Source organism: Colletotrichum fructicola, assembly GCF_000319635.2.
Source record: "Colletotrichum fructicola Nara gc5 chromosome Unknown KSG_Nara_v1_contig04, whole genome shotgun sequence".
Classification (NCBI taxonomy): domain Eukaryota; kingdom Fungi; phylum Ascomycota; class Sordariomycetes; order Glomerellales; family Glomerellaceae; genus Colletotrichum; species Colletotrichum fructicola.
The window spans coordinates 6,176,371-6,197,262 of NW_027094054.1; the positions used below are offsets into that span (position 1 = coordinate 6,176,371).

Consider the following 20,892-nt stretch of genomic DNA (forward strand, 5'->3'; position numbering starts at 1 on the left):
TTAAATCTTGAACAACACCCCCTGAGTCGTCGCCAGAGGCGAATGGGGCGTGGCCTGACTTACGACGCTGGGAAAAGGCAGCATGCTTCGCTTCTGATATATCAGACCGCGCGCACCAATGGCCGATCTTGATCGATGAAATGTTCCGTCGATGTGTTGGCCAACGACCGATTCGACCCCTGAAGAACCCCCCGAAATTGCGTTTGGCCGCTCGGCGCACCGCAAAGCATAATGGAGGAATCGAACGACTAACTTACGGTTGGAGACGCTGGGAGCTGATAGCAGGCCGTGTGGCTGTTTTGAAGGTTATGAACATGGCGTCAGATGCTCAAGGATAGTTATGGCAGCGACCAGATGGTGGGCGGGGAGCATGAATCTGCAGGGCCCTTGGAGCTCAGAAGGAAACTGTAGGCGGACGCTGTCATGGTGTACTATGGTAGAGCAGTTCAATGTGGTCCCCCTCTTTAGGACCCTGAAAATCAACGTCGAATGCTAAATACATCATTTGCCAATGGGATGAGCTGGCGTCGGGCACATCGGAGTCCACTCCGGAGGCGATGGCAGGATCAACCCGGGTCACACGTGGAAGAAGCTTTGGGAACACAGAGATGAAACTAAGCAGGCAGACAGTAAGAATGTCATTCGGTTCCGACACTGGCTACCTTCGAGTCAAACCGCGGCCGATATACAGATCCTTCTTAGCCTGCCGCACTAATCGAGGGACCCCAATCAGATGTCTCTGTGCCCCGGAACATTCTCCGGTCAGGCAGCATTAGGACGACTAAGTGACCAAACTCACAAGATCGAGAGCGTCAGAGCTTCCAATGAGACGTTGTAAATCAGCCGGAGGACCCTCCAGCCAATTAAGACCATCCGGAAACAGCTCCGCCAATCAGAGATGGCCCTCGAATGAAAAAAAAAAAAAACCCCGTCCCCTGGCTTACCCTGTCACTTTGTTATTGCGTTGACTGCGTTCAGCGTTCGTCGTCGGGCATCACTCACTTTGTAAGGCCCCGACGGACACCGTGTCGAATAATGACATGCCTCACTGTCCATATGGTGCCATGGGATTGGGTGAACAGCCGATGTTATGGGCGGGAGCATCTCTCTTGGGGGTGATCTAGGCCTTAGGGTTGATAAACAGCTACTTACAGACAATAGCTACATGCACCACCACCACCGCCACCACCACCAACCCACCATTCCAGAACCCTTGCTTAGATTAGACCCCTGTGAAGCTTGACGGGAGGTGGTCATGATGATGTATGGCCGCAGTGATCATGTCTCTGCAAACTATGACCAAACAAGAGCAATTCAATCTTGTGCTCGAGCTGTCCTCTACGGTCATGGTACTCTATCAAGGTATGAAGTCACTTACTGTGCCATTCTCCTCATTTTATGGCTAGGACCTATGATGTTTCTGTTATTCCAGCGGCACACGAACCTCGGTTCAAGCCGCCCGACTTCGCTTAAATACCTATAATATCGTTCCATCCCGCCCCCAAGCTTCTCCATGCCGTCTTCTCAGCTGTCAAACCCCGTTTGGTCTGTCGAATACTACGCCGCACACAGTTCTCATAAGCTGCCCAGAACATGACCGCATAAGTTGCGGGCCATGACGTTACCGATCCTGTCGTCGCAGATGGGATCTCGATCGCTACCGATTGCTGGCACTCTCGAATCCCCGTATCAACGGCCCGCCCTCCCTAGTCCGTTCTCCAAGTGAACCGAGCTTCTGGCCCTAACAGAACTGTGTCCTCCTGCTCAGCGTGATTTGAAGCGGTGCCTCCATCGCCGCAGGCCGACAATCCAGGCCAGACTCCTCGCCGAGGCAAATCATACCCCCGACTTTGACCAGTCGCAACGACCTATACGAACGAGAAACATTCGAGCGAAACACGATATCTGGGAGGTGATCTGGTAGCTGGCTGGGTTGATCGCAAGCATCGAGGTTCGACCTGGCCGTTAGTCGGTGCCGGGGAAGTAGACCGTTGGCACTCGCAAGTCGCATTCATAACCGCACAACATCGAATCCATCTCCAAAGCCCACCGCTAGTCATGGATATGATTGCCATTATTGATACTTTCTCACAGTCTGTCATGCCCTTCGTTTGCACGTCTTGGTCGTCCTCATCATGGGGTATTTCCGGCTCTCTTTTCGATAAATCACCGTCTATCCCGCCCTCCCCCGCCCGATCTCGTTTCGCCGTCCTCGAACTGCGCCCGTGCCTGAACCGACCTTATTCCTGAAAGAACTTGAATATCCCGCGCGTGACGCCAGCGCTCCCAATGCCGTCGTTGAACTCATATTCGCTTTTTGACCCGGCTATACATTTCGACGTCGTCGTAGCTCTCGTGACTCAACCGTCCACATCAAAAGTGACGGTCTCGCTCCCTACGTCCAGCCCCTCCCGCGTCTCCGTTACCATGGTGAACTCGTTTAATATTGCAATCTCGTCGAACTCGGCCGCCAATCGATCGGCCAACGCCGCTTCTCGGTCCACCAGACAAAGATCTAGATCAATGACGAAAGGTGCCAGTATGGGGTCAGACGTTGGGTGATGCTTCCCTTTCTCTTCCGAATCTTTGATGATTGCCCGCGCCTCAGCCGATGTGATCAACCCCTCTCGCAACACCATGGATAGTATTCCCCGAATGATTGCTTGCGGAAGCCGGAAACATTTCTGCAGCTTCTGGTAGCCGACAATACACGTACGAACATCGGAGCGCCGCTCGGAGCCGTCGATTCCCTGTTTCGGCTCTCGGGAGGCCGCGTTGGCGACATATAGCAGCGCCGTGTTCCAGCTGAAACTGTAAGACCCCGATGCGCACGTCTGCAAGTACGTCGCGGCTATCCTTCTCAGTTGAGTGGCCGAAGCAGCGCAGATGGCCTCGGGTGAGGCCTGCTGCGAAGTAAACGATTCGAGTTTGACTCGCATCGCGTCGCCGTGTCGGATCAAGGGTCGAAACAAATCCTGCACGAATGTATGGAAGTAGACGCTGCACGCATTTTCGTCAGCTTGCCATTTCTACCGCCTCGGCCACATTTTGCGGGGAATTGAGAAGCAGAACACCTACTGCAAAAGGAGAACATGGTGCTGGCTCTCGCCGGCGCGTACCAAGTCCAGAGGCAGACCGTCTGCCCACGCCGGATAGCGCTTGTAGACGAGTTCCATCTCTTCCGCTCTGGAATATGGCGATTTATTCAGACTGTTACCGGCGTAGTTCATCCAAATCATGTCGTGGGCTATCAGCACCAGCTTGCAAAGAAACAGAAAAGTCCTTCTCATGTAGGCTGAAGAACCCTGCTCCTCCGATTTGCCCATTCCCTCGCTTTTACCCACGTCTCCTGGGATCGGTACTCGTGGTGGGAACGCAATTTTGCAAGTTTGGTTGTGGGCGCATTGTATCCTTCAAAATGTTAACATCCTCGAGTTGTCGGAATTCTCAGGAACACCGTCGCATGACTGAAAGCGTGCGGTCTTCCATGGAGTGCCCAACATACGTGATGTAAACGAAACTGCCCCAAGCGGTTTGCGCCATGGCTTGATTCCAAAGCACATCTGCCGCAGCATCTGACCACTCCTCCTCGTTTGCTTCCTCGCCGGCAATTCCAAACAGTCCGATACTTCTGGCTAGCTCGATTGCGCTTTCGAGGTGTCTCGTGGCGTCTGTGGTATTTTTTGCGTGGCACATGGAAGACATGCTCATATAGAGTAAGGCCGCGACAGTGACCGGAGTGAGCAGTCCAAGGTTACGATCCTGCTCCAAGAGCTGTGCCGCCTCGTCATAGAACGCGTAACTCCAGGTAGCGGCCTCGGATTCGAATGCGGTGTATGATTGCTGCTAGTATGTCAGCACCTTCCGTCCATTTCGTTCGGGTGTTGTAGTAATGTACACAAGCCCAGCTAAGAAGCGAACTAAAGAGCAATCTGGAGCAGAAGCGCGTGTTGCCAGACACGAGGCTGTCAAGAAGCAGGTCAACGTCGAATAAGGCTGTGACAGTGTGGTCGGTCTCAAGGTATAAAGACAGAGCCCTGCGTGCGGAGTCAGGGGCAACAGACACATTCGTCCACGCCGAGATGTCAATTTTGTGTAGCCTTTCGTCGCAGAGGGCTTGAAAATCCGCTGGCCCTGATTCTCGGCTGCTGAATCTGCCTGGAACACTAAGACTGAGACTCGAGCTGCTGCTGTCTCGTGGTTCTTGCTGGAACCTGATTCGACTGCTGGAGAAGGAAGATTCTGACTCTGTTGGCGGCATGGGCGAAGGGGTGTCCGCTGACATGGGAGAGACTCTGTCTTCGGGTTAGCGTTCAACGACAGCGATGTTCAATGCCCTTCTCGGAGGCAGTCATCTAGGCGACGGTGTTGCGTTCGGACGCTTTCAATGGGTGGGGGGAATGTTTACGTACGCCGCCGAAGGGAAGTCCACCGCAATGCCCTGGCCAGGCCGCGCAGAGATCTCGAAGTCTAGCTGCGGGAGCTCCATCGGAGCCCAGGGTGAGTAGGCGATGGAGTGACGCACCATCAGCTCGAACTCGAGCGAATTCTGGTCGGGCGGCGGGACTCCATGAAGGACACCCTGAAAGGGGGCATCGTACGCCGAATGGAGCTGCCCCCGGAGGGCGGCGACGATGTTCGAGGCATCCCCGCCAGCGCGCAATTGCTGAAGAACGTCGCGAACCTGGTCATCGGGGAGAGAACGAAGAATGGCGAGGAGTTCCGCCGCGTATCTTTGGGTCTTTGCTGTTGCTTCATCCAGCAGCTTCATTCCCTGGGGGATAGAATTGAGAATGGTCTTGGAGATGGCGACATATTCGCAAGTCAGACCGCGACGCTGGCAGTGGCTGCATGGATGTAAACCATTGCACTATGGATACAGTCAGTATACTGGCGATTTGTCGGACGACATTATGACATGATGCAAATGGTCCTTGGGTATCCGGGGTGAGCTTCCTGGTGTGCAGTTCCCCTGAACACGCACACAATTCGCTCACACGACACCTAGGTTTGGCGTGAATGCCGAATTTGGAACACCAGGAGCTCGCAGCCTTACCACGAGCAAACGTGGCATGGAGAACGGGATAGACGTGAGCTACATACCCCTATCTTCTTCTCCCGACAGTTGTTGCACGCCTTGGCTGTCCCTCGGCGCTTCCTTTTGGACCCCTCTTGGCCGCCGACACCTCCGCTTGTCGAAGAAGTAGCGTCCCCATTGTCGTCGTTGAGGGATCTCGAGGAGGTGTTGGCTGGAGGACCTGGAAGAATACTCCTATATTTGCGTTCCGGTTGCATGGGTTGCTCCAGTGTGGCAAGGGTGCCTCTCGAGGACGTGACGAGGTGGCAGAGAAGGTGACGGAACGATCGGGGAGGGAGAGAAATGAAGCGACAACGGTGGATGAGAATGACTTCATAATAAGCCGCAAACCGTTGTCGATACTAACTTTTATGTGAAGTAAAAGAGAAGAAAGCGCTTGCCGTGGGCCAAGGAAAGAACATGAACGTTTTGCAGTCTGCACACCGAGAGAAAGAGAGAGACACCACGCATTGAGGTACTCTGTCTCTGAGCACTGAGCACACCAGGCCTTGGGGTGGAGGGGAAAGACATTGTGTTGGTGCCGGCCGGGGTGCCATGTGAGTAAGTGTACCTGCGTAACAATTTCTCATGCGTGTGGCGGCCTGACTTGTTCCTCGGAAAACGCTCACACTGTGTTCTTCTCCCGGGCCCTCGAGTTCCCACTGGGGCCTGATATGGAGATGACTTGCATTGGCGGTACCGCTCCGCTTCACTACTCAGGCTATGCATTCCAGATTACATCTCTTCTGTTTTGACTGTGCATCTCCTGTAGACGATTTTCCTCCTATTTACCATGGGAATATTTTTCTTCTCTATTGATCTCCCATTGACCTTCGGCAGAGGGGCTATTGTGTTCTTACTTTAGTAGAATTAAAACGCTCGAATATTCAAAGTTGACGCAAAACATGCCCAACCATGAAGGTGGAGAGTTTGCTTTTTATCTGTTGGCGTTTGTTGAATTATCAAGTGCCTTCTAAGCAGCAAGACGCCCAGCATATTTAGAGCCAGGGGCCGGCCCAATGTGGTCATTTCGAGCTCCTATTTTCTTTTTGGGACAATTTCATAGGAATGAAGAGTCCTCCGGATCAAAGCCTGATTTTGTCCTTATGAGTATTGCTCAAGTTCGTTGTGGCTCCATTCGTGAGTCCAAAATCGAAGTGATGGCGAAGTGCGGTTTGACAACAGCTGAGCTAGGTGTGGCCCAATCAGTCCATTTCTCGGTGGATTACCAAGTGATCGTGTAGATGAGAGCGGCGCAGTGGCCGTATTGCATCGGCTGTCATGATCAGAGCAAAACTAAACTCGCAGACGGTCGAGGGCCATCGGGCAACCCTGAATATTCGGTATGTTTAAGGCCGTCGGCTGTTAGGCTAATCGATCGCAGAAGTCATGTTGCCTGTCATCACCATAGTGGGGTATGTTTCCTCGCCCAGTCTCTAGTATTTCCACGTCGCAGTCTTGATGCACGTTGTAGGAAGCCTGATATGGACTTGTGTCCAAGCTTGAGCTGAGCGGTAGCCCTATAAGACTTGAGAATCGGCATTACGAGAGCGGAAGTAGGCGTTAAGGCGACTAGGTTTACGAATTTGCCCTATATGTGAGAAGGGGCGCATGAAATTGTGCAGAGGACTTAGATACAAGACTCTACTGCGAGTTAGACAAATAACCCCCAAGGGTTTTATTACTAAGTGCTGACAAGTGAGGCAGAAACACAAGCTTACCAAGAGGAAGGGGTAAAAGCTCAAGTTTTGCGTCTGACGTTGGTTCGTCTTGTGCAGTTGACATCGGTGGATTATCCGGTCGACCGCGTGCCCGTATGTTTATGTGTGTGAATGTAGATGTGTGCCCGGCTCCAAAACTGGATTTTTCAATGTGCAGTAGGGACTAGCTAATTGGGAACGAACTCGTTGGACGCGGGAGGTGTTCGGGGTGGTATTTGGAGAGGAATGGCGGGGGTACAGATTCGGGTTATTTAAATGCAGAAATGGGAACAGAAATGAATTTGCGAGAATTTCGACATGGAACGAGGAGGAGACCACGTAAAAAAGCAGCGAGCAACGAGCATTGAGGTCAGTCATGATCAGGGTCTAGATCCCCGGTCTGTGATTGGCTGCATCTGGGATCTCGATGGCGGCCGGTACAGGTTTCATGCATCGACAACTAGGTTTTGTTATTCTTGAACGGAAAGTTGAGGTGGATTGGGCGAATTTTGTCTGGGATTGGTCCCTGTCCGGTCCGTTGCTTGCTGTTGGGACGACAGTTGGACGGTTCTAGTTCAATTCGACTGCGATTGCGGCAGGAGTTCTCATCGTTTCATTGCTGAGTAAGGTACATTGTGTGTATTGATTATGTCAGCAGACTGCGGAGCTGATGTGGCCCTGTCTCGGTTCTTCCTTCACCCCGCCATCCAGTTCTAGAACATCATGAGCCCTTCTTTGCTCAACTCCAATCTCCTTTCTGGCTGCCTCTTCATCTTTCTTGGTAGTCCATCTTACCTTACGTGTCGAAGAGTATCTACAACTGACTGGTCACTAATTGTTTAGGCGCCTTGTCGTCCACAGCCACGCTGCATGCCTAGATAGATTGTCCGCTGTGGCTGATGTACGAGACGAGAGGTCCTCTTGAATCTTAACTGACTGCCAAAAATGCCTGCCTGCAAATGGCGGTTGCCTGCTGCCTGCCCCTCGTTGCCCCTCTTTCAACCCCATCCCCAAGCGAAGAAGTCATCCACAGTCCATCATGACTCTCGAACGTCCACCAACCAAACCGACTAGCTGCGATGCTACGACGTGTCAAGTGGTCACCCCGCCTGTCTCGTCTCGTTTCGCTTGAGGCCCATGTTGGATCCCACGTTGCTGACTTTGCATACATCGCGCCGCCGCTGCGCAGAACTAGAGCAGCGACCACGCCTATTCGCACTCACTTGCTGCTCAGCGTGCTCCGTGAACGATCCTGGGCCCAATGAGCTGAAAAGCTGGCGGCAGGGCTGTCACGCGTATTACGACTTTTCGGGCGCCGCAGTCACCGCCTTGCCTCGCCTGACTTGCTTTAGTCCTGGCCGCCCTCAGACACTTTGGTTGCTGAAGCTACCTCAAGCTGGATCAATCCTCCACCAACGCGTCGCGCCCATCTCACTGCCTGCCCCGTCCTGCCTGGCGCAAGTTGGTTCTGTCTCATCGGCCGTGCTGCCGCGGCCCTTCCCGCGCTCCTCCCGCTCACCAAGCTTACCCGTCCGGTATATACCTTTCGACGACTTATCCTGGCCTTGCGCAGGCTGTTACATACCATACACCGCGCTCACCACTTCGTTTGTCAACTGTTGTTCAGTCTGACGATCCCACACCCCCACAAGCCAACCCCGCCATTCTTGCGCGGGGACCACAGTCGCCGTCATGGATGAGAAGGCGCAACTGCTGCGCTCCGACAGCATCCACCGACAGTTTGCGAGAATCCTCGCCGATGCTCAAAAACAATATGCCGATTCCACCGGCCTCGATCTCAAGGACTACATGAGCCCGCTCATGAGAACCACTGAAGACCTTCTCAACGTCGTCAACCGCCAGAATGAACAGTTCACGAGCTTTCGCGAGAAGCGCCAGACCCTGTTCCAATGTCTGTCCGCTGCATGCAAGCCCCTCGAAGTCGTCGGCGAAGCACTGGCTGGCGCATCCGAAGAGATTTTCCCACCTGGCCAGACAATCTTCGCTGCCGTCATGTACCTCGTGAACGCCGCCAAGGACGTCTCGGCATGCTACGACTCCATCATCGACCTGTTCGACCAGATGCAGGACTTCACCATTCGACTCAAGTTCTACGTGTCGCAAAAAATGTCCAACGAGCTTCACGATAAAGTCGTCAAGATCCTCGTCACCATTTTTGAAATCTTCGTCATCGCGGCGCACGAGGTGCGGAATGGCCGTCTCAAGTCTTATTTCAAGAGACTTTTTGGGAAGGAGAGCAAGGTGCCTGAGGCTATGAAGAAGCTGGCAGCACTCACCGAGGGTGAGGAGCGACTCGTTATCGCAGAGACCAGCGCCGGCGTAAAGCGGTCGCTGTCCAACCAAGATCGCCTGCTTGAAATGATGTCAAGGGTCGATGTTAACGTCCAGACCCTTCGTGCTGAAACACGCGTGCCCCAGACGAGGGAGCAGGCGCTCTCCTCCAACAGAGATAAACTCAAGGGCATCCTACAGCCCTCAGTATACCCAGAAGACTCTCTCTCGGCCCTGAACAGGACAAGGACGCCGGGTACCTGCGACTGGATCTTGGAGGATCCCTCCTTGAAGGCTTGGCTGGCAGGTGATATTCGTTTCCTCTGGGTTGCAGGAAACCCGGGGACCGGAAAGTCGTATCTGACGTCTCGTCTTGTTTCGTGGGGCCAAGAGCTTCTCAATAACCAAGAGACCACCAGCATGATGGGGTACTTCTTTTTCAAGCAGAACAACCCAGAGTCTCGCTCCATGACACAGGCCTTGAGAGACATGGCGTACCAAATCAGTGAACAGGACGTCTTTTACGGCAAGCAGCTCATTCGCGAAGTAGCTACCAGCGACGAGATCAAGACCGTTTCGAGCGCATTCAGGAAGTTGCTTGTCGAACCATGCGTGCCCGACAGGTGGAAAAGACACATTTACGTACTTATAGATGGCCTGGACGAGGCCGAACCTCGCGAAGTTACCGAGTTTTTGTCCCTATTGGACGACCTTAATCAGCAATCCGCGGAATTTACACGGGTCCAAGTCGCACTGATTGGACGACCAAGCCTCTCGGACGACATAAACGACTACATCGGGAACGACTCTACTGGGGGTCAGCAACTCCGAACGATACACGTTACACCCGACAGAAATAGCTCAGATATTGTATCTTACATCGTCGAAGGCGTGAATTCTGCGCGGATTCTCCGAGGGTCCACCGAAGACTTTAAAGAGAACATTATCGAGGCAATGGTCAAACAGGTCGACGGCCTGTTCATCTTGGCCAAGTTCATGTTAGCAGAGCTCAGCCGGATACGGCATCCCAGAAGGATCATTGAGAGTCTGCAGTCCTACCCGAAAGAAATCAACGGTATGCTCAAGAAGGCTGTCTTGGGATTCAGCGCAAGCATCACCCAAGAAGAGGCGGACGATCTGAACGAAATTTTACGATGGGTTTCGGTGGCTGAGATGGGTCTCACACTGGAACAAATCGAGGCCGTCCTTACTCTCAAAATGGGCGATGCACCATTTCGCCTCGAAGAGTCTTTGAGAGGACAGTTTTCATGCTTCTTCACACTCGAGCGCGAGGATGGTTTATCGACTGCGGATCTTGCCGATCGACATGAACTTCATCGCCGACTTTCTCTTATTGACCTAGACACGGCGAAGAAAACGAGCCCAAGGACAAGTCCGGACTTCTTGGACGTTGACAGGGACATTGAGTACTTTTCAAACAAAAGCACTACATACGTAACATTCTTCCACATGTCCGTCAAAGAATTCTTCAGGGATGACACCTCGACGGATCTGAGAGCAGACGCCAAATCTCCCTCCATCGGCTTTAAGCTGGCCGACGCCAGACTTCACGTCCTAAAAGCTTGCCTGCGTATCTTCACCGACCCGACATATTTCACACTCGGCCACGAAGGTCTCTCTCTGCAACGATACGCTGCGTGGTACTGGCCAGAACATCTCGAAGACGTCGAACGTGCCGATATCTCAGTGGCTGAGAAGGCAGACATCGGACAGCGCCTTTACACCATGCTCACGGATCCCACTGTGCTCCTGACGTGGACCAATCTCTTTGAGGAGGCGCTGGATATCTGGACAGACAAGAACATTGAGGTGGTCTCCAAATGGCTGAAAGACCCTGACGTCCTCAGCGGGCTCGGCGTCGAACAGAGAGCATGGGCAACCGCTGCGTCGTCAAGTCCTGCGCGGCTGCTGGAGCCCATGGGTCGAATTTTCGCCAAAGCCTGGGTTGTCGAAGGCTTCGGGATGTATATGCCAACCCTGTTCTGTTTCGGTGTGGTGCAGTCCTTGCCTCTCCTTGAGGAGGGTAAGCCATGGTCTTACTCCGAACTCCACTGGCAGGATGTCAAGGTCGAAGAAAGAATCCAGAGAGCCACCGATTGGGCCAACCACCCCAAGACTGGGCATTGGTATCGAAGAATCGGCAGTACGCTGCTCAATCTCGGGGAACACAAAAAGGCGCTGGAGTACTTTGAGAACGCACTCAACATTGACAGCAATATCGTGGAGAGTTGTGGTCGCATGGGACTTTGCCACGCAATGAGTGGCAATTTTGAGAAGGCACTCAAGCTTCATCTCATGTGCGAAGTCGTAGAACAGGACCACATGGCCAAGGGCTACTACAAAACTGACCAGGAAATCAAGAACAGCAAATGGAGGCTCTACAAGAACCAAGCTCAGATTGCAGAGTGCTACAACCGCATGGGTCGTGTGGAGAGCGCCATTGCTTATTGTCGAAAAGCCATCCGAAACGCTTACGATACTCCTGAATTTGAGCCGGAGGCTGCCTATATGAGGGTCCTCGCCGAGAACAACCGCGTCACGGAGATGATTGGCCTTTTTGACGAGCTGGACGGTCGTTACACGGAAAGGGGAAATTCACGATTTGTCTTGTTTCTTCTCAGTCAAATTCCGGACCCGTCGATAAGGGATTGGTTTCCTCAAGCCGCAGCTCGGACAGGCAAAACGGAGGTTCTTGCAGAGCGCTACGCTTACGCCATCCAGTCTGCACACGATGCGCAAGACTCTCGCAAGGCGTTCTATCTCCGAAACTCCCTCGGCAATGTTTACATGGCGGCGCAGCAGTACGATAATGCCATTGGAATTCAGGAGAGTATTTGCTTTCACGACTACAAAGCCAGAGGCAGCTTGGCTGTGCGTATCGAGTATATTGCATCTTTTAAACAACTTGCAAGAGCATACTTATTGAAAGCCCTCGAGGCGGATGAGACACTGCGATCTGATGCAGTCAACCCCTGGATCGCCAAACTCGAAGAACTTATGGAACAGCAGCGCAAGTACCAAAATAGAAATGTGCCGCTCCACATGGCTGGCTTCGACTTCAACGAAGCTTCAATTTACCTGGTTCTCCTTTATCGCCTCCACAAACAAGAAACAGAGTCGCGAAGACTGCTGTCGAAGTTGGTGTCTGAAAGCTTGGGTCTATTGGAGGATGATGAGCCGCAGAACGACGAAATCAGTATCGCCAACCTGCAACGGACGCTGATCGCAGCAGGTGACACGACAAACGCGCAGGCACTCTGGCAGTCTGCGAGAACACCCCCGGCAGCAACAGCTCTCGCTGGCCACTTGATTGGCGAAAGACGCCCAAGTTCACCCAAAATTGGTGGACTTTCTCCGCGGAGACACACGAAACAGATCACACTGACAAAGATCTTCACCGAGAGCAGTGATTTCTCTTGCGATCATTGCCTCAAGCTGTTCGCGCCTTCCGACAAGTTTGCAGTGTGCTGGTACTGCATCGACTCCAAGTTCTGCTTACCATGCCTGGCTATTGTCAAAAGCCAGAATTTCACACCTGGACACACGTCTCCGTGCAAGCCGAGCCATGAATGGTTGGTTGTGCCGCCGTTGCCGAAGGACCTTCAGGCCGGAGAGATTTTCGTGAATGGGCAGGTGCAGAAGCTAGACGAGTGGAAGTCAGCACTACGGCAGAAGTGGGTGCAATCGAAACCCGGCACGGGGCTCGGTATTTTCTAGCTCACATCATGGCAAATGACGATGACCGGCAACTTTGCAAATCCTCGACCAACAGATCCAGGAGAATATCATGATGGTTTAGACTTTAGAGTAGAGCAGATTCAACAGAGTATAATCTAAGCGAAGTACCCTAGTACTTGCATACTGAATACCTTCCCCGAGCCTATGATGCATTCTTTGTAGACACCTGCCTTATTGCCACGTGCAGAGTTAAAGCTCGTCGTGCATGACTCTCTGGCGGTAATCTCCTTTCTCTACCGGAATAGCTTCTGCGCCGTCCGTTGGTTCAGCGTCAACGTGTTTTTGAGACGCTGGCTGGACCTTCCCACCGGCTACAGACCGAAGAAAGTTCTCCACAAACCCAGGTGTAATGGACTCGCTTTGCTCCGAGTGGTACGTGAGCCCGGCATTCTTGTTCTGGAGTGCGATGGCGGGAAACTTCCACTCCAACTCCATTCGTGATGGCACATCAGGAAATGCTGGCGGGTCGACCGTAACGAATCTGAGATGCTGAGCGTATTTTCTGGCGGTCTCCTTGATGTGAAGAGCGAATTGCTCACGACGATCTAGGTTGAAATCAAAGAAATAGAGGACGTTGACCTCGCTCTGTAGGCACACGATCAAAATTGCATTCCTTTCAAGATGATGCTCGACGGGAGATAACCCACCTCTATGAAATCCGCTTTGTTCCGGTGTGTCATCTCCGTAACCATTCGAGTTGCACAGGACGTAAGAAATTCATCTAATGAAAAGATGTGGCTGAAAAAGTCTGTTGTCGACAGTGTGACATCATCCAAGTTATTGAAACAGTCGAGTGATGATGAGCCATCTTCGGGGTCCCTTGAAATGACGCCAAACGAGTATCTATGTGCATTATCAGAGGCCAGATCATGAAATCTTTTGTAGAGACCTTTTCCTGCGTCTCGGTCTGTAAGGCGAAGGATGAAAACCACAGAATCGGTGTAAGCAAAGTCAGTGACATTTTCCAGACCCAGGCTGGAAATGACAGGGCGTAGACTGCGACTGACAAAGGCGGAGATACTGGTACGGGGGTAAGTTATCAACAAGCCATCTGGCTGAGAATTCTGACCCACTCTTTAGCTTGCCTCGGGCCTCTGTAATATTCAAACGTCTTTGGAGAACGGTAAAGTCTGATGGCGGGATAAGACCGCACGTCGTGTTCTTCACAAATGCTCCAGTTGACGGCGCAATTAATGCTCATGGCCGATTTGTCGGAGTAGGTTATAGTTTCCCATTCGGTAGCAAGTAGCTGGCCACTCCAACTGTAACGTTTGAGTTAATCATTCGCCTTGCACGGATAGATATCCAAGTTGGTATTACCTGTCCGGCTGAAACAAGAGAACTCTATCAGCTTAATACCACTTAGAAATTAGAGCACCACTTACATCGACGACTACGGTATTACAGTATTATCCATCAGCAGATGTATCATTTCGTCGAGTAAGCGTAAGAAGGCTGCTCAGACTCACAGGCTACCAAAGTATGCTCACGTATCCTGAGAGCCTCATCAAGCTCCGACTTGCTTGCGTGTCTCCATGCCTGCACTTGTGCAAGCAGGAGACTGCCTATAATGAAGAAGGCCACGTGAAACATAATAATGGAAGGCCTGAGCTTCCTCTTCGCATCTCAATTTTGAAAACAACGAAAGTGCATCAAACCAGAAAGGGAGGCGTGTAATGATAAGAGCGGACTGAGAAGAAGGAGTGTGGCCAGGTTCACCTTCAATTCGGGGATCGTAGAGGGTGTCCCGAAGCGTCTTGACAGAAGACGTCCTTGTAAATACCAGCGCCACGGGCGATCGTGGCCTAGGATTTAATGGCATGTGACCTCGAAGGTAGCAACATGTGGTCGACACCATGCGGCTAAATTGAGTGGTAACGCGATGTAACATGCAGGACACCTATTGATACTCGATTTGGAAAATCCCTGACTGACATGATCAGCTCCGTGATCATTCAGGGACAATGCGGAGAACATCTCCGAGAGCTGTCTTGGGCACCAGCACTCTGACAAAATTTCGCTGGATTCTCCAACATCATCAACGTCCATCAACAACAACAGCGTTCTTGAACTTTGCCATTTCCTGATGCTCTTCTCGCATTGAGGCGTTCTTTGGGAGCCTAATCGCTGATTTAAGACCCCAACCGTCAAGTGCACATTAGGATGCGGTTGGCCTGGTTCGGCACATTGTATGCTGCTGCAATTGCAGTTTGCCGACGCAGCGAAAACGACGATCTCAGGGACTATGTTTGTGATCATTCAGGATACGAGGTCAACCTGTTTTCACACGCTCCTTTAGTCATCTACATCACCAATTTCGTGACGCCTTTTGAGCGAGAGCATCTTAAGAAAATCACGTAAGGACTTTGGCTATCACAGATGGGAACAAAAAAATGCGCTCCGCAAAAACAACGTTGCTAATGATGATTAGAAACGGGACATTCGCTCGCTCGAACGTCGCCTCAAATGGAGGGGATGTGGTTTCATCCCACCGGACCTCGCAATCAACAACCGTTGTGCCTGATGCTGTTACACAATGCATTCTAGAGAGGGCGCGGCAGTTCCAAGGTCTCCATACGTCAGCTACTCATCTAGAGCCGATTCAGTTGGTCAAGTACGGTCTTGGGGAGCAGTACCATTTTCATACGGACTGGTTCCAAGTCGACTCGGGCGAGCACGGCTCCGTGGTGAAGGGAGGCAACCGCGTGAGCAGTTTCTTTACGTACGTGGGTGTCAGCAACGATATTGCTGGCGGAGGAACGAATTTCCCTCGGCTTCAATCGCCGCCGGGGAAAGGCTGGTGTAGATACGTCGACTGCAATGAGCCATGGGATGCGGGCGTCACGTTTCGACCCGTGGAGGGCAATGCCGTGTTTTGGACAAATTTGCTCAGCGATGGCGAGGGTGATGATCGGGTTTTGCATGCAGGCCTGCCCATCGTTCGCGGACAGAAATTGGGAATGAACATCTGGACAAAACAGGGGCCTTTCAATTGAGGATTCGGCAGTCTGTAGATCCGTCATTTCGATGTCAAGTCGGGGTCAACAACCGAGCTCCCGCAAAGGCCCAGGGTTCATTCGATCTCGCTGAGTTTGATGTGCTCTTTATCTGGAACTCGACGTGCTCCGGGCATCTTGGCCCTCCTGTCGGCAACCGAATTCGGCCTGGTCCCACTTACCGCGGCTTCTATCCCGGGAGACTTCCGCACCGATGGCAGTGAGTGGGGCCGGCATCACCGAGGAAAACTTAATGAACAGAGTTCTAAGCAGCTGAATGACTCTCTTCAAGGTGACATCAGCGCCCCGTTCTTCTGCGCGGGCAACGAGTGACTCGTGCGAAAGCCGTAGATTCTCGGTAAACATTCGACCAGTCATCGCAGCGATACAAGCTGATTCTCTGCAACGAATTGAGACGGACCAGCAGAGCAAGACCAAGTCGAGCGCAATAAAGTCAACAGCGCTTGTAAACCCATCCCTTGGGCAACGAGTTTTCTTAAATACTTGTCGCTTGTTACAGCTCGTGTTGATGTGCCTTCCTGATCGCCTCTAATACTTAGTCCTCGAGGGTTTTAGTCAGTAAGACCGCTTGCAACATCACAGAAGCAGTAATGTCCTTAACTAATCTACGTCACGAGTCTGTGATGAGAAGATATTTGTGATGCCTCCAGCGATGGCATTGTGTTTTTATTGTTTTCGCACGGGAACCTTGCCTATCATGCGCCAGCTTCCTTGAGAGCTGCCTGCCCCTGCTTCACGATAGCATCCGTCTCGTCCGCGCTCAGACCCGGCAGCGGATTCCGCTGGCCTTTGGCGTTGAGAGACCCCGGAGCCTTCTTGTCTTTGAGATCGAGTCCGGTCACGATCTCTGCGGCCTCAGAGTCCGTCAAACCCGTCGTCGGGTTGACCTTATTGTCACCAATTGCCTCCGCGTGCGGCCCGGTGCTGGTCTTGCTTGCCGCCGCACTTCCTGTCTTCGTTTGCCTCGTCACAACCTCCAAGTCCCTCTTCTTCGCGTTCGTATCGTCGGCGGACACGACCTCCGCCTTGAAGCCACGACGGCTCAAATCATCTGCTACTGAGGCGGGTTCGGCGCCAGTGCTTCGGTCGACAAGTTCGGTGGGCTGATGAGCCGCTAGGCCACTTAGAGCAGGCTGTTTGGAAAGATTCGTCAATAGATAATTCTGTAATTGTCACTGAAGACTAATAAGCATACCAGAGCCGATGCACTGCCCGACAAGGCAAGGACCACGATGGAAAATCGCATGTTGTTTCTCTCAACGTCAGATGTGTGTTTGTTGGATGAACCGAATTCTCAAACTTGGCGCGTGCAAAAGAGTGTCGTTTTTGCAGAGAAATGGAATCGAGAAATTCGAAAGATTCAAATTGCAGAAGTGAATGTAGATGTCGACACCGAACTGCTGGTTACCAGGGGTGAAACCTTGGGACAAAGCAAAGAATGAAGCAGAAGCCGGTAGAGGTGGAGGGGTCCAAACGCGGTTGGGAACGGGTTCATTGATCTGAACTATATAGTGATTCGCATGCCATCTTAATTCCACGAGCATCAGTTGCATCCGAAGTCGAGCACGAACCAATGCCCGCGTGCATCTGGGCAGCAGTATCACCTGTGTGGAGAAGGGGGTTGGAGTCTCAACACGGGACCCCTGTCGCGGATCTGGGTGCATTGGGGCGAAATGTCAGACAGAAAGGCCCAGCTTCGCGGACGAGAGGCAAGGATTATGCCGTATATCCAAAACTATGGCGAATCAACTGGCAGGCTGAGACGGCACAGGGGTCTTGGAACTCTACCCTGCAGAGCTGCTGGAAGGGGGATTTTCCAGAGAAATTCCACTTGCCGTTGGCAACGTGGGCACCCGTCGGACGTTGTCGAGACCTGGGCTCGTAAGTTTGGGTGTCCGCGTTGGGGCTAGATTCGTGTGCAGACTGTTTCGCTGGGTGACATCAAAGCGCTTTCGCGGGCTCCCTCAGGCCCTCCGTCTCCTATTTTTGCACTCTCGGGCTTTCTTTTCGGATCATTCGCAAGGCCATACCTACGAGCTGCAATCCGAAAGCATGCCCCTTTTGTGTGTGGAAGTGGATGAATGAGTGTGCGAGTGTGTGTTCAGGTGCGCCCGTGTCTTGAGCCGTTCAACCCGACCGAACGCTCTCTCTCATCATCCAAACATCGGCCTTCGCTTCGAGACCGAGAGGCCGCGGGCGCACCGACCATTCAGGCCAGCGGACTGGGGCAAATTTGTCATATGAGCGGAATGAAACAGCAAAGCCCGACTCGACATGCTGTGACGAACGAGGCCCGCACCAGCATAACTACAGTTTGTTAATGGATATTCCTTGGGCTGAGCAGCGCATCAACCCAAAGAGTGTGCGTGTGCGCCAAGCTCGCCATAATGACAAGCCTTTTCTTTCTTTCTTCTGCCTCACCATCGTGAGGCTGTGTTTTGCGCGGAATAGGGGTTCGCCAATATCGACTGCTGAGAATTGACCAGAAGGCAATTGTTAACTCTAAATCTAGCGTCGGCCCCGGATATGACGGAACTAGTGGCGGCATGCTGCGATAGATTGGAATCCGCCCCCATCTCCGGCTCCACTCCGGCCGCCGCCGACGGATGTGACGGCCCGGAGCCGGCTCCAGGCTTACGTGCTCTCCAGACAGGAAATGTGGCTCGGCTTCCCCAGAAAGAATTTCTTAATTCACCCGTCAACTTGGGATTAATTCTCCGTCGAACGTAGGTAGGAGATTTTGTTGCATCATGTGCGGCGATTGACAGCTAGTGTGCTTTCTTCTTTTCAGCCCTGATCCATTGAATGCTGGCTGCAGACACGGAGTAGTCCAGATTCGATGCAGCCTTAGCTCAAAAAGAAATGTCGCGAGACGAGGGAGACGCTGGGCCTCTGCGACGTCGCCGTCAAATTAGTTCGCAACCGACTCCTGATGGATTTCACCATCTATCCCTTTCCTTATGCGTTGACCATCATCTCTGCCATTTTCTCCGGGTAAGCAGCCGGACGGTCGGCACTGGGCAATATATATCAAACTGGGCACGGCCTATAACATCGTATCTTATCGCCGTAGGGCCCGCCGACTGGTGCCGTTCACAAGACCAGACCGTCCGGGGTCGTGTCATTCGCCAATTAGCCAAAGTATTATTGAGCAAGTAGACATGGTCGACCACGTCTGATGCGGCCCGATCTAGCAGTGCAGTGTCGGGCACTTCTCAAGCCTCGAGGTCGACTAAGCCTTTTCTTCGACCTCCTCGTGCACACGAGTCATTATTCGCTCCTACTACCAGTGGTGATTATTCGACCTTCGTCTGATCTGCTGAGGGGCACGGGCAAAGAATGGCTGAACTGATGGACCTCACTCGAGAAACGAACCGCAAGGATCTTGTGTGTGACTTAGCTCACATGAAGGGGGCGGGGGGCGGGGTTTGCGAAAGAGGCAGAATCTCGTAAAATGCGAGAACGCGCACCCTAAACTTCAAAGGCCTACGGCGGACGCTGTGCACGAGTACGAGCCGGAACGTAGCTTGCACCTACCTCCTCGCCTCCTCACGATTTCCAGTCCTTACAAGGCGGAGCGATTCAGCGGCCGAATCAATTTCTATTTCTGAATATGTCAAGAAGCCAACCATGTCATCGAAGCTTATTTGTCTCGGGATGGAATGCCGAGAGTCTCAGGCCATGAACGCCTGAGATGCCAAGAGGAAGCCAGCTGAATACCATTGCAAGCGGAAGTATGATGATTTTCTTGGACAACAAGCGATCTTGATACCGTGGAAGCGTCAGTGCTGATGGCAATGAGTGAATGGCGAGGCTAGCAGGCAATAGGACTTTTCTATGGTGTATTATTCAATTGAAATGTACCAAAGCCGCGCAGCCTTTGGAAACTGGAGCGCTGGCATTAGATATAACTGGTTGTCCTACGACTAGATTTGTTTCTTACCTTCATTTTACGTGACATTTCCAATAAAATAGTTTCATCTACTTGTCTCTGTCGTAGCGGCGTAGCTAGATGGCGTAGCGAGATGAGTCGCGAGCTATTTTTATGTCTACCTTTCGCTCCGATCTGCGGCTAAGGAAAAGGTTTGTGGGGTAACGAACGGCGATCACTTTTCGAGTACAATGAGTGAGCACGAAAGAAAGCGGGGCATGATCATCAGCACAAGCGTTGCGGGATGCTGCAACCGATGGCGAGCATCACGGGCGTCTTAAACTCGTATCCGTTTGCGGCACCGACGGCGGTCCAATTCCGCCTAGTGATATTGGCGAAGCAGCTTGAGTTCAAAAATCGCTTAAGTTGTCAAATCATCGTTGACCTGACGTGTAATCTGGTGAAACTTGTTAAGAAAACAGTTTTGTGGCGGCTGATGTGTTCGCCAAAGGGTCAAATGCAGGGACATGATGCGAGACATCAACCCACCCCAAATGCATGGTAGAACACATACGTTCATGGCTAAAGACAACGAAATAATCCAAGTATAAGTTCACATTAACCTGGGATCTTGATACCGAGAATGCCATTTTCTCTATGATATTGTCAACAACCCAGCGCATAACCTCATCTATCGTGCCCACGCTGACTTTTCGCCATGGCTACTCTCAAAAGTACCATCTTCTTGCTCACAACTTTGTAAGATGTAGGATTCCCTTCATCAGATCTTCAACTAACTTTCTCGAGCTTCACTCTCGCACAGGCGTTGGACGGTCTTCCCTGTCCAACTATCACAACCACTGGTTTCATCTGTCCCACATTTCCCGTGAAGGCCTGTGCCCGACTCTCAACCATCTCTAGTCGCTGCGACTGTCCAACTGTTGTTCCAACATCAACAGTTAACTTCCCCTGCGATGGACCACTTCCAACGGACTGCCAACTGACCATACACATCTTCGAAACTGCGAAGCCGGATTGTGGCGGGGTCACGCTTACCGAAGTCATCCCAACCAACCCTCCTCTCCCGACGATCTGCCCTACAGTAACCAAGACAACATCAGTCTGTAGCACCTGTATCCGACCCCTGTGCTTGGGAATGTCAACCATCTACAACTT

At 52.2% G+C, this 20,892-nt stretch overlaps 5 protein-coding genes across 5 annotated transcripts; 2 read left to right on the forward strand and 3 right to left on the reverse strand.

Annotated features, from left to right (window-relative positions):
• Nucleotides 1-2,360: 2,360 nt before the first annotated feature.
• On the reverse strand, nucleotides 2,361-5,295 carry CGGC5_v008619 (Nitrogen assimilation transcription factor nit-4; the record flags this gene model as incomplete). Its single annotated transcript, XM_066152041.1, has 6 exons — nucleotides 2,361-3,000; nucleotides 3,079-3,411; nucleotides 3,506-3,843; nucleotides 3,899-4,295; nucleotides 4,413-4,870; nucleotides 5,104-5,295. The coding sequence occupies 6 exons, from the start codon at nucleotides 5,293-5,295 to the stop codon at nucleotides 2,361-2,363; spliced, it is 2,358 nt and encodes a 785-aa protein (XP_066008887.1).
• Nucleotides 5,296-8,469: 3,174 nt separating this feature from the next.
• Nucleotides 8,470-12,807, forward strand: CGGC5_v008620 (Vegetative incompatibility protein HET-E-1; the record flags this gene model as incomplete). Its single annotated transcript, XM_032028604.1, has 1 exon — nucleotides 8,470-12,807. The coding sequence occupies one exon, from the start codon at nucleotides 8,470-8,472 to the stop codon at nucleotides 12,805-12,807; it is 4,338 nt and encodes a 1,445-aa protein (XP_031891931.1).
• A 210-nt stretch (nucleotides 12,808-13,017) lies between these two features.
• Nucleotides 13,018-13,520, reverse strand: CGGC5_v008621 (Protein disulfide-isomerase; the record flags this gene model as incomplete). The annotated part of the gene is made up of 2 exons (XM_032028605.2): nucleotides 13,018-13,413; nucleotides 13,476-13,520. 2 exons carry the CDS (start codon nucleotides 13,518-13,520, stop codon nucleotides 13,018-13,020), a joined length of 441 nt encoding a protein of 146 aa, XP_031891932.2.
• Nucleotides 13,521-16,540: 3,020 nt separating this feature from the next.
• On the reverse strand, nucleotides 16,541-17,091 carry CGGC5_v008622 (uncharacterized protein; the record flags this gene model as incomplete). The annotated part of the gene is made up of 2 exons (XM_032028607.1): nucleotides 16,541-16,978; nucleotides 17,041-17,091. The coding sequence occupies 2 exons, from the start codon at nucleotides 17,089-17,091 to the stop codon at nucleotides 16,541-16,543; spliced, it is 489 nt and encodes a 162-aa protein (XP_031891934.1).
• Nucleotides 17,092-20,373: 3,282 nt separating this feature from the next.
• On the forward strand, nucleotides 20,374-20,637 carry CGGC5_v008623 (uncharacterized protein; the record flags this gene model as incomplete). The annotated part of the gene is made up of 2 exons (XM_032028608.2): nucleotides 20,374-20,475; nucleotides 20,524-20,637. The coding sequence occupies 2 exons, from the start codon at nucleotides 20,374-20,376 to the stop codon at nucleotides 20,635-20,637; spliced, it is 216 nt and encodes a 71-aa protein (XP_031891935.2).
• Between the last annotated feature and the right edge of the window lie 255 nt (nucleotides 20,638-20,892).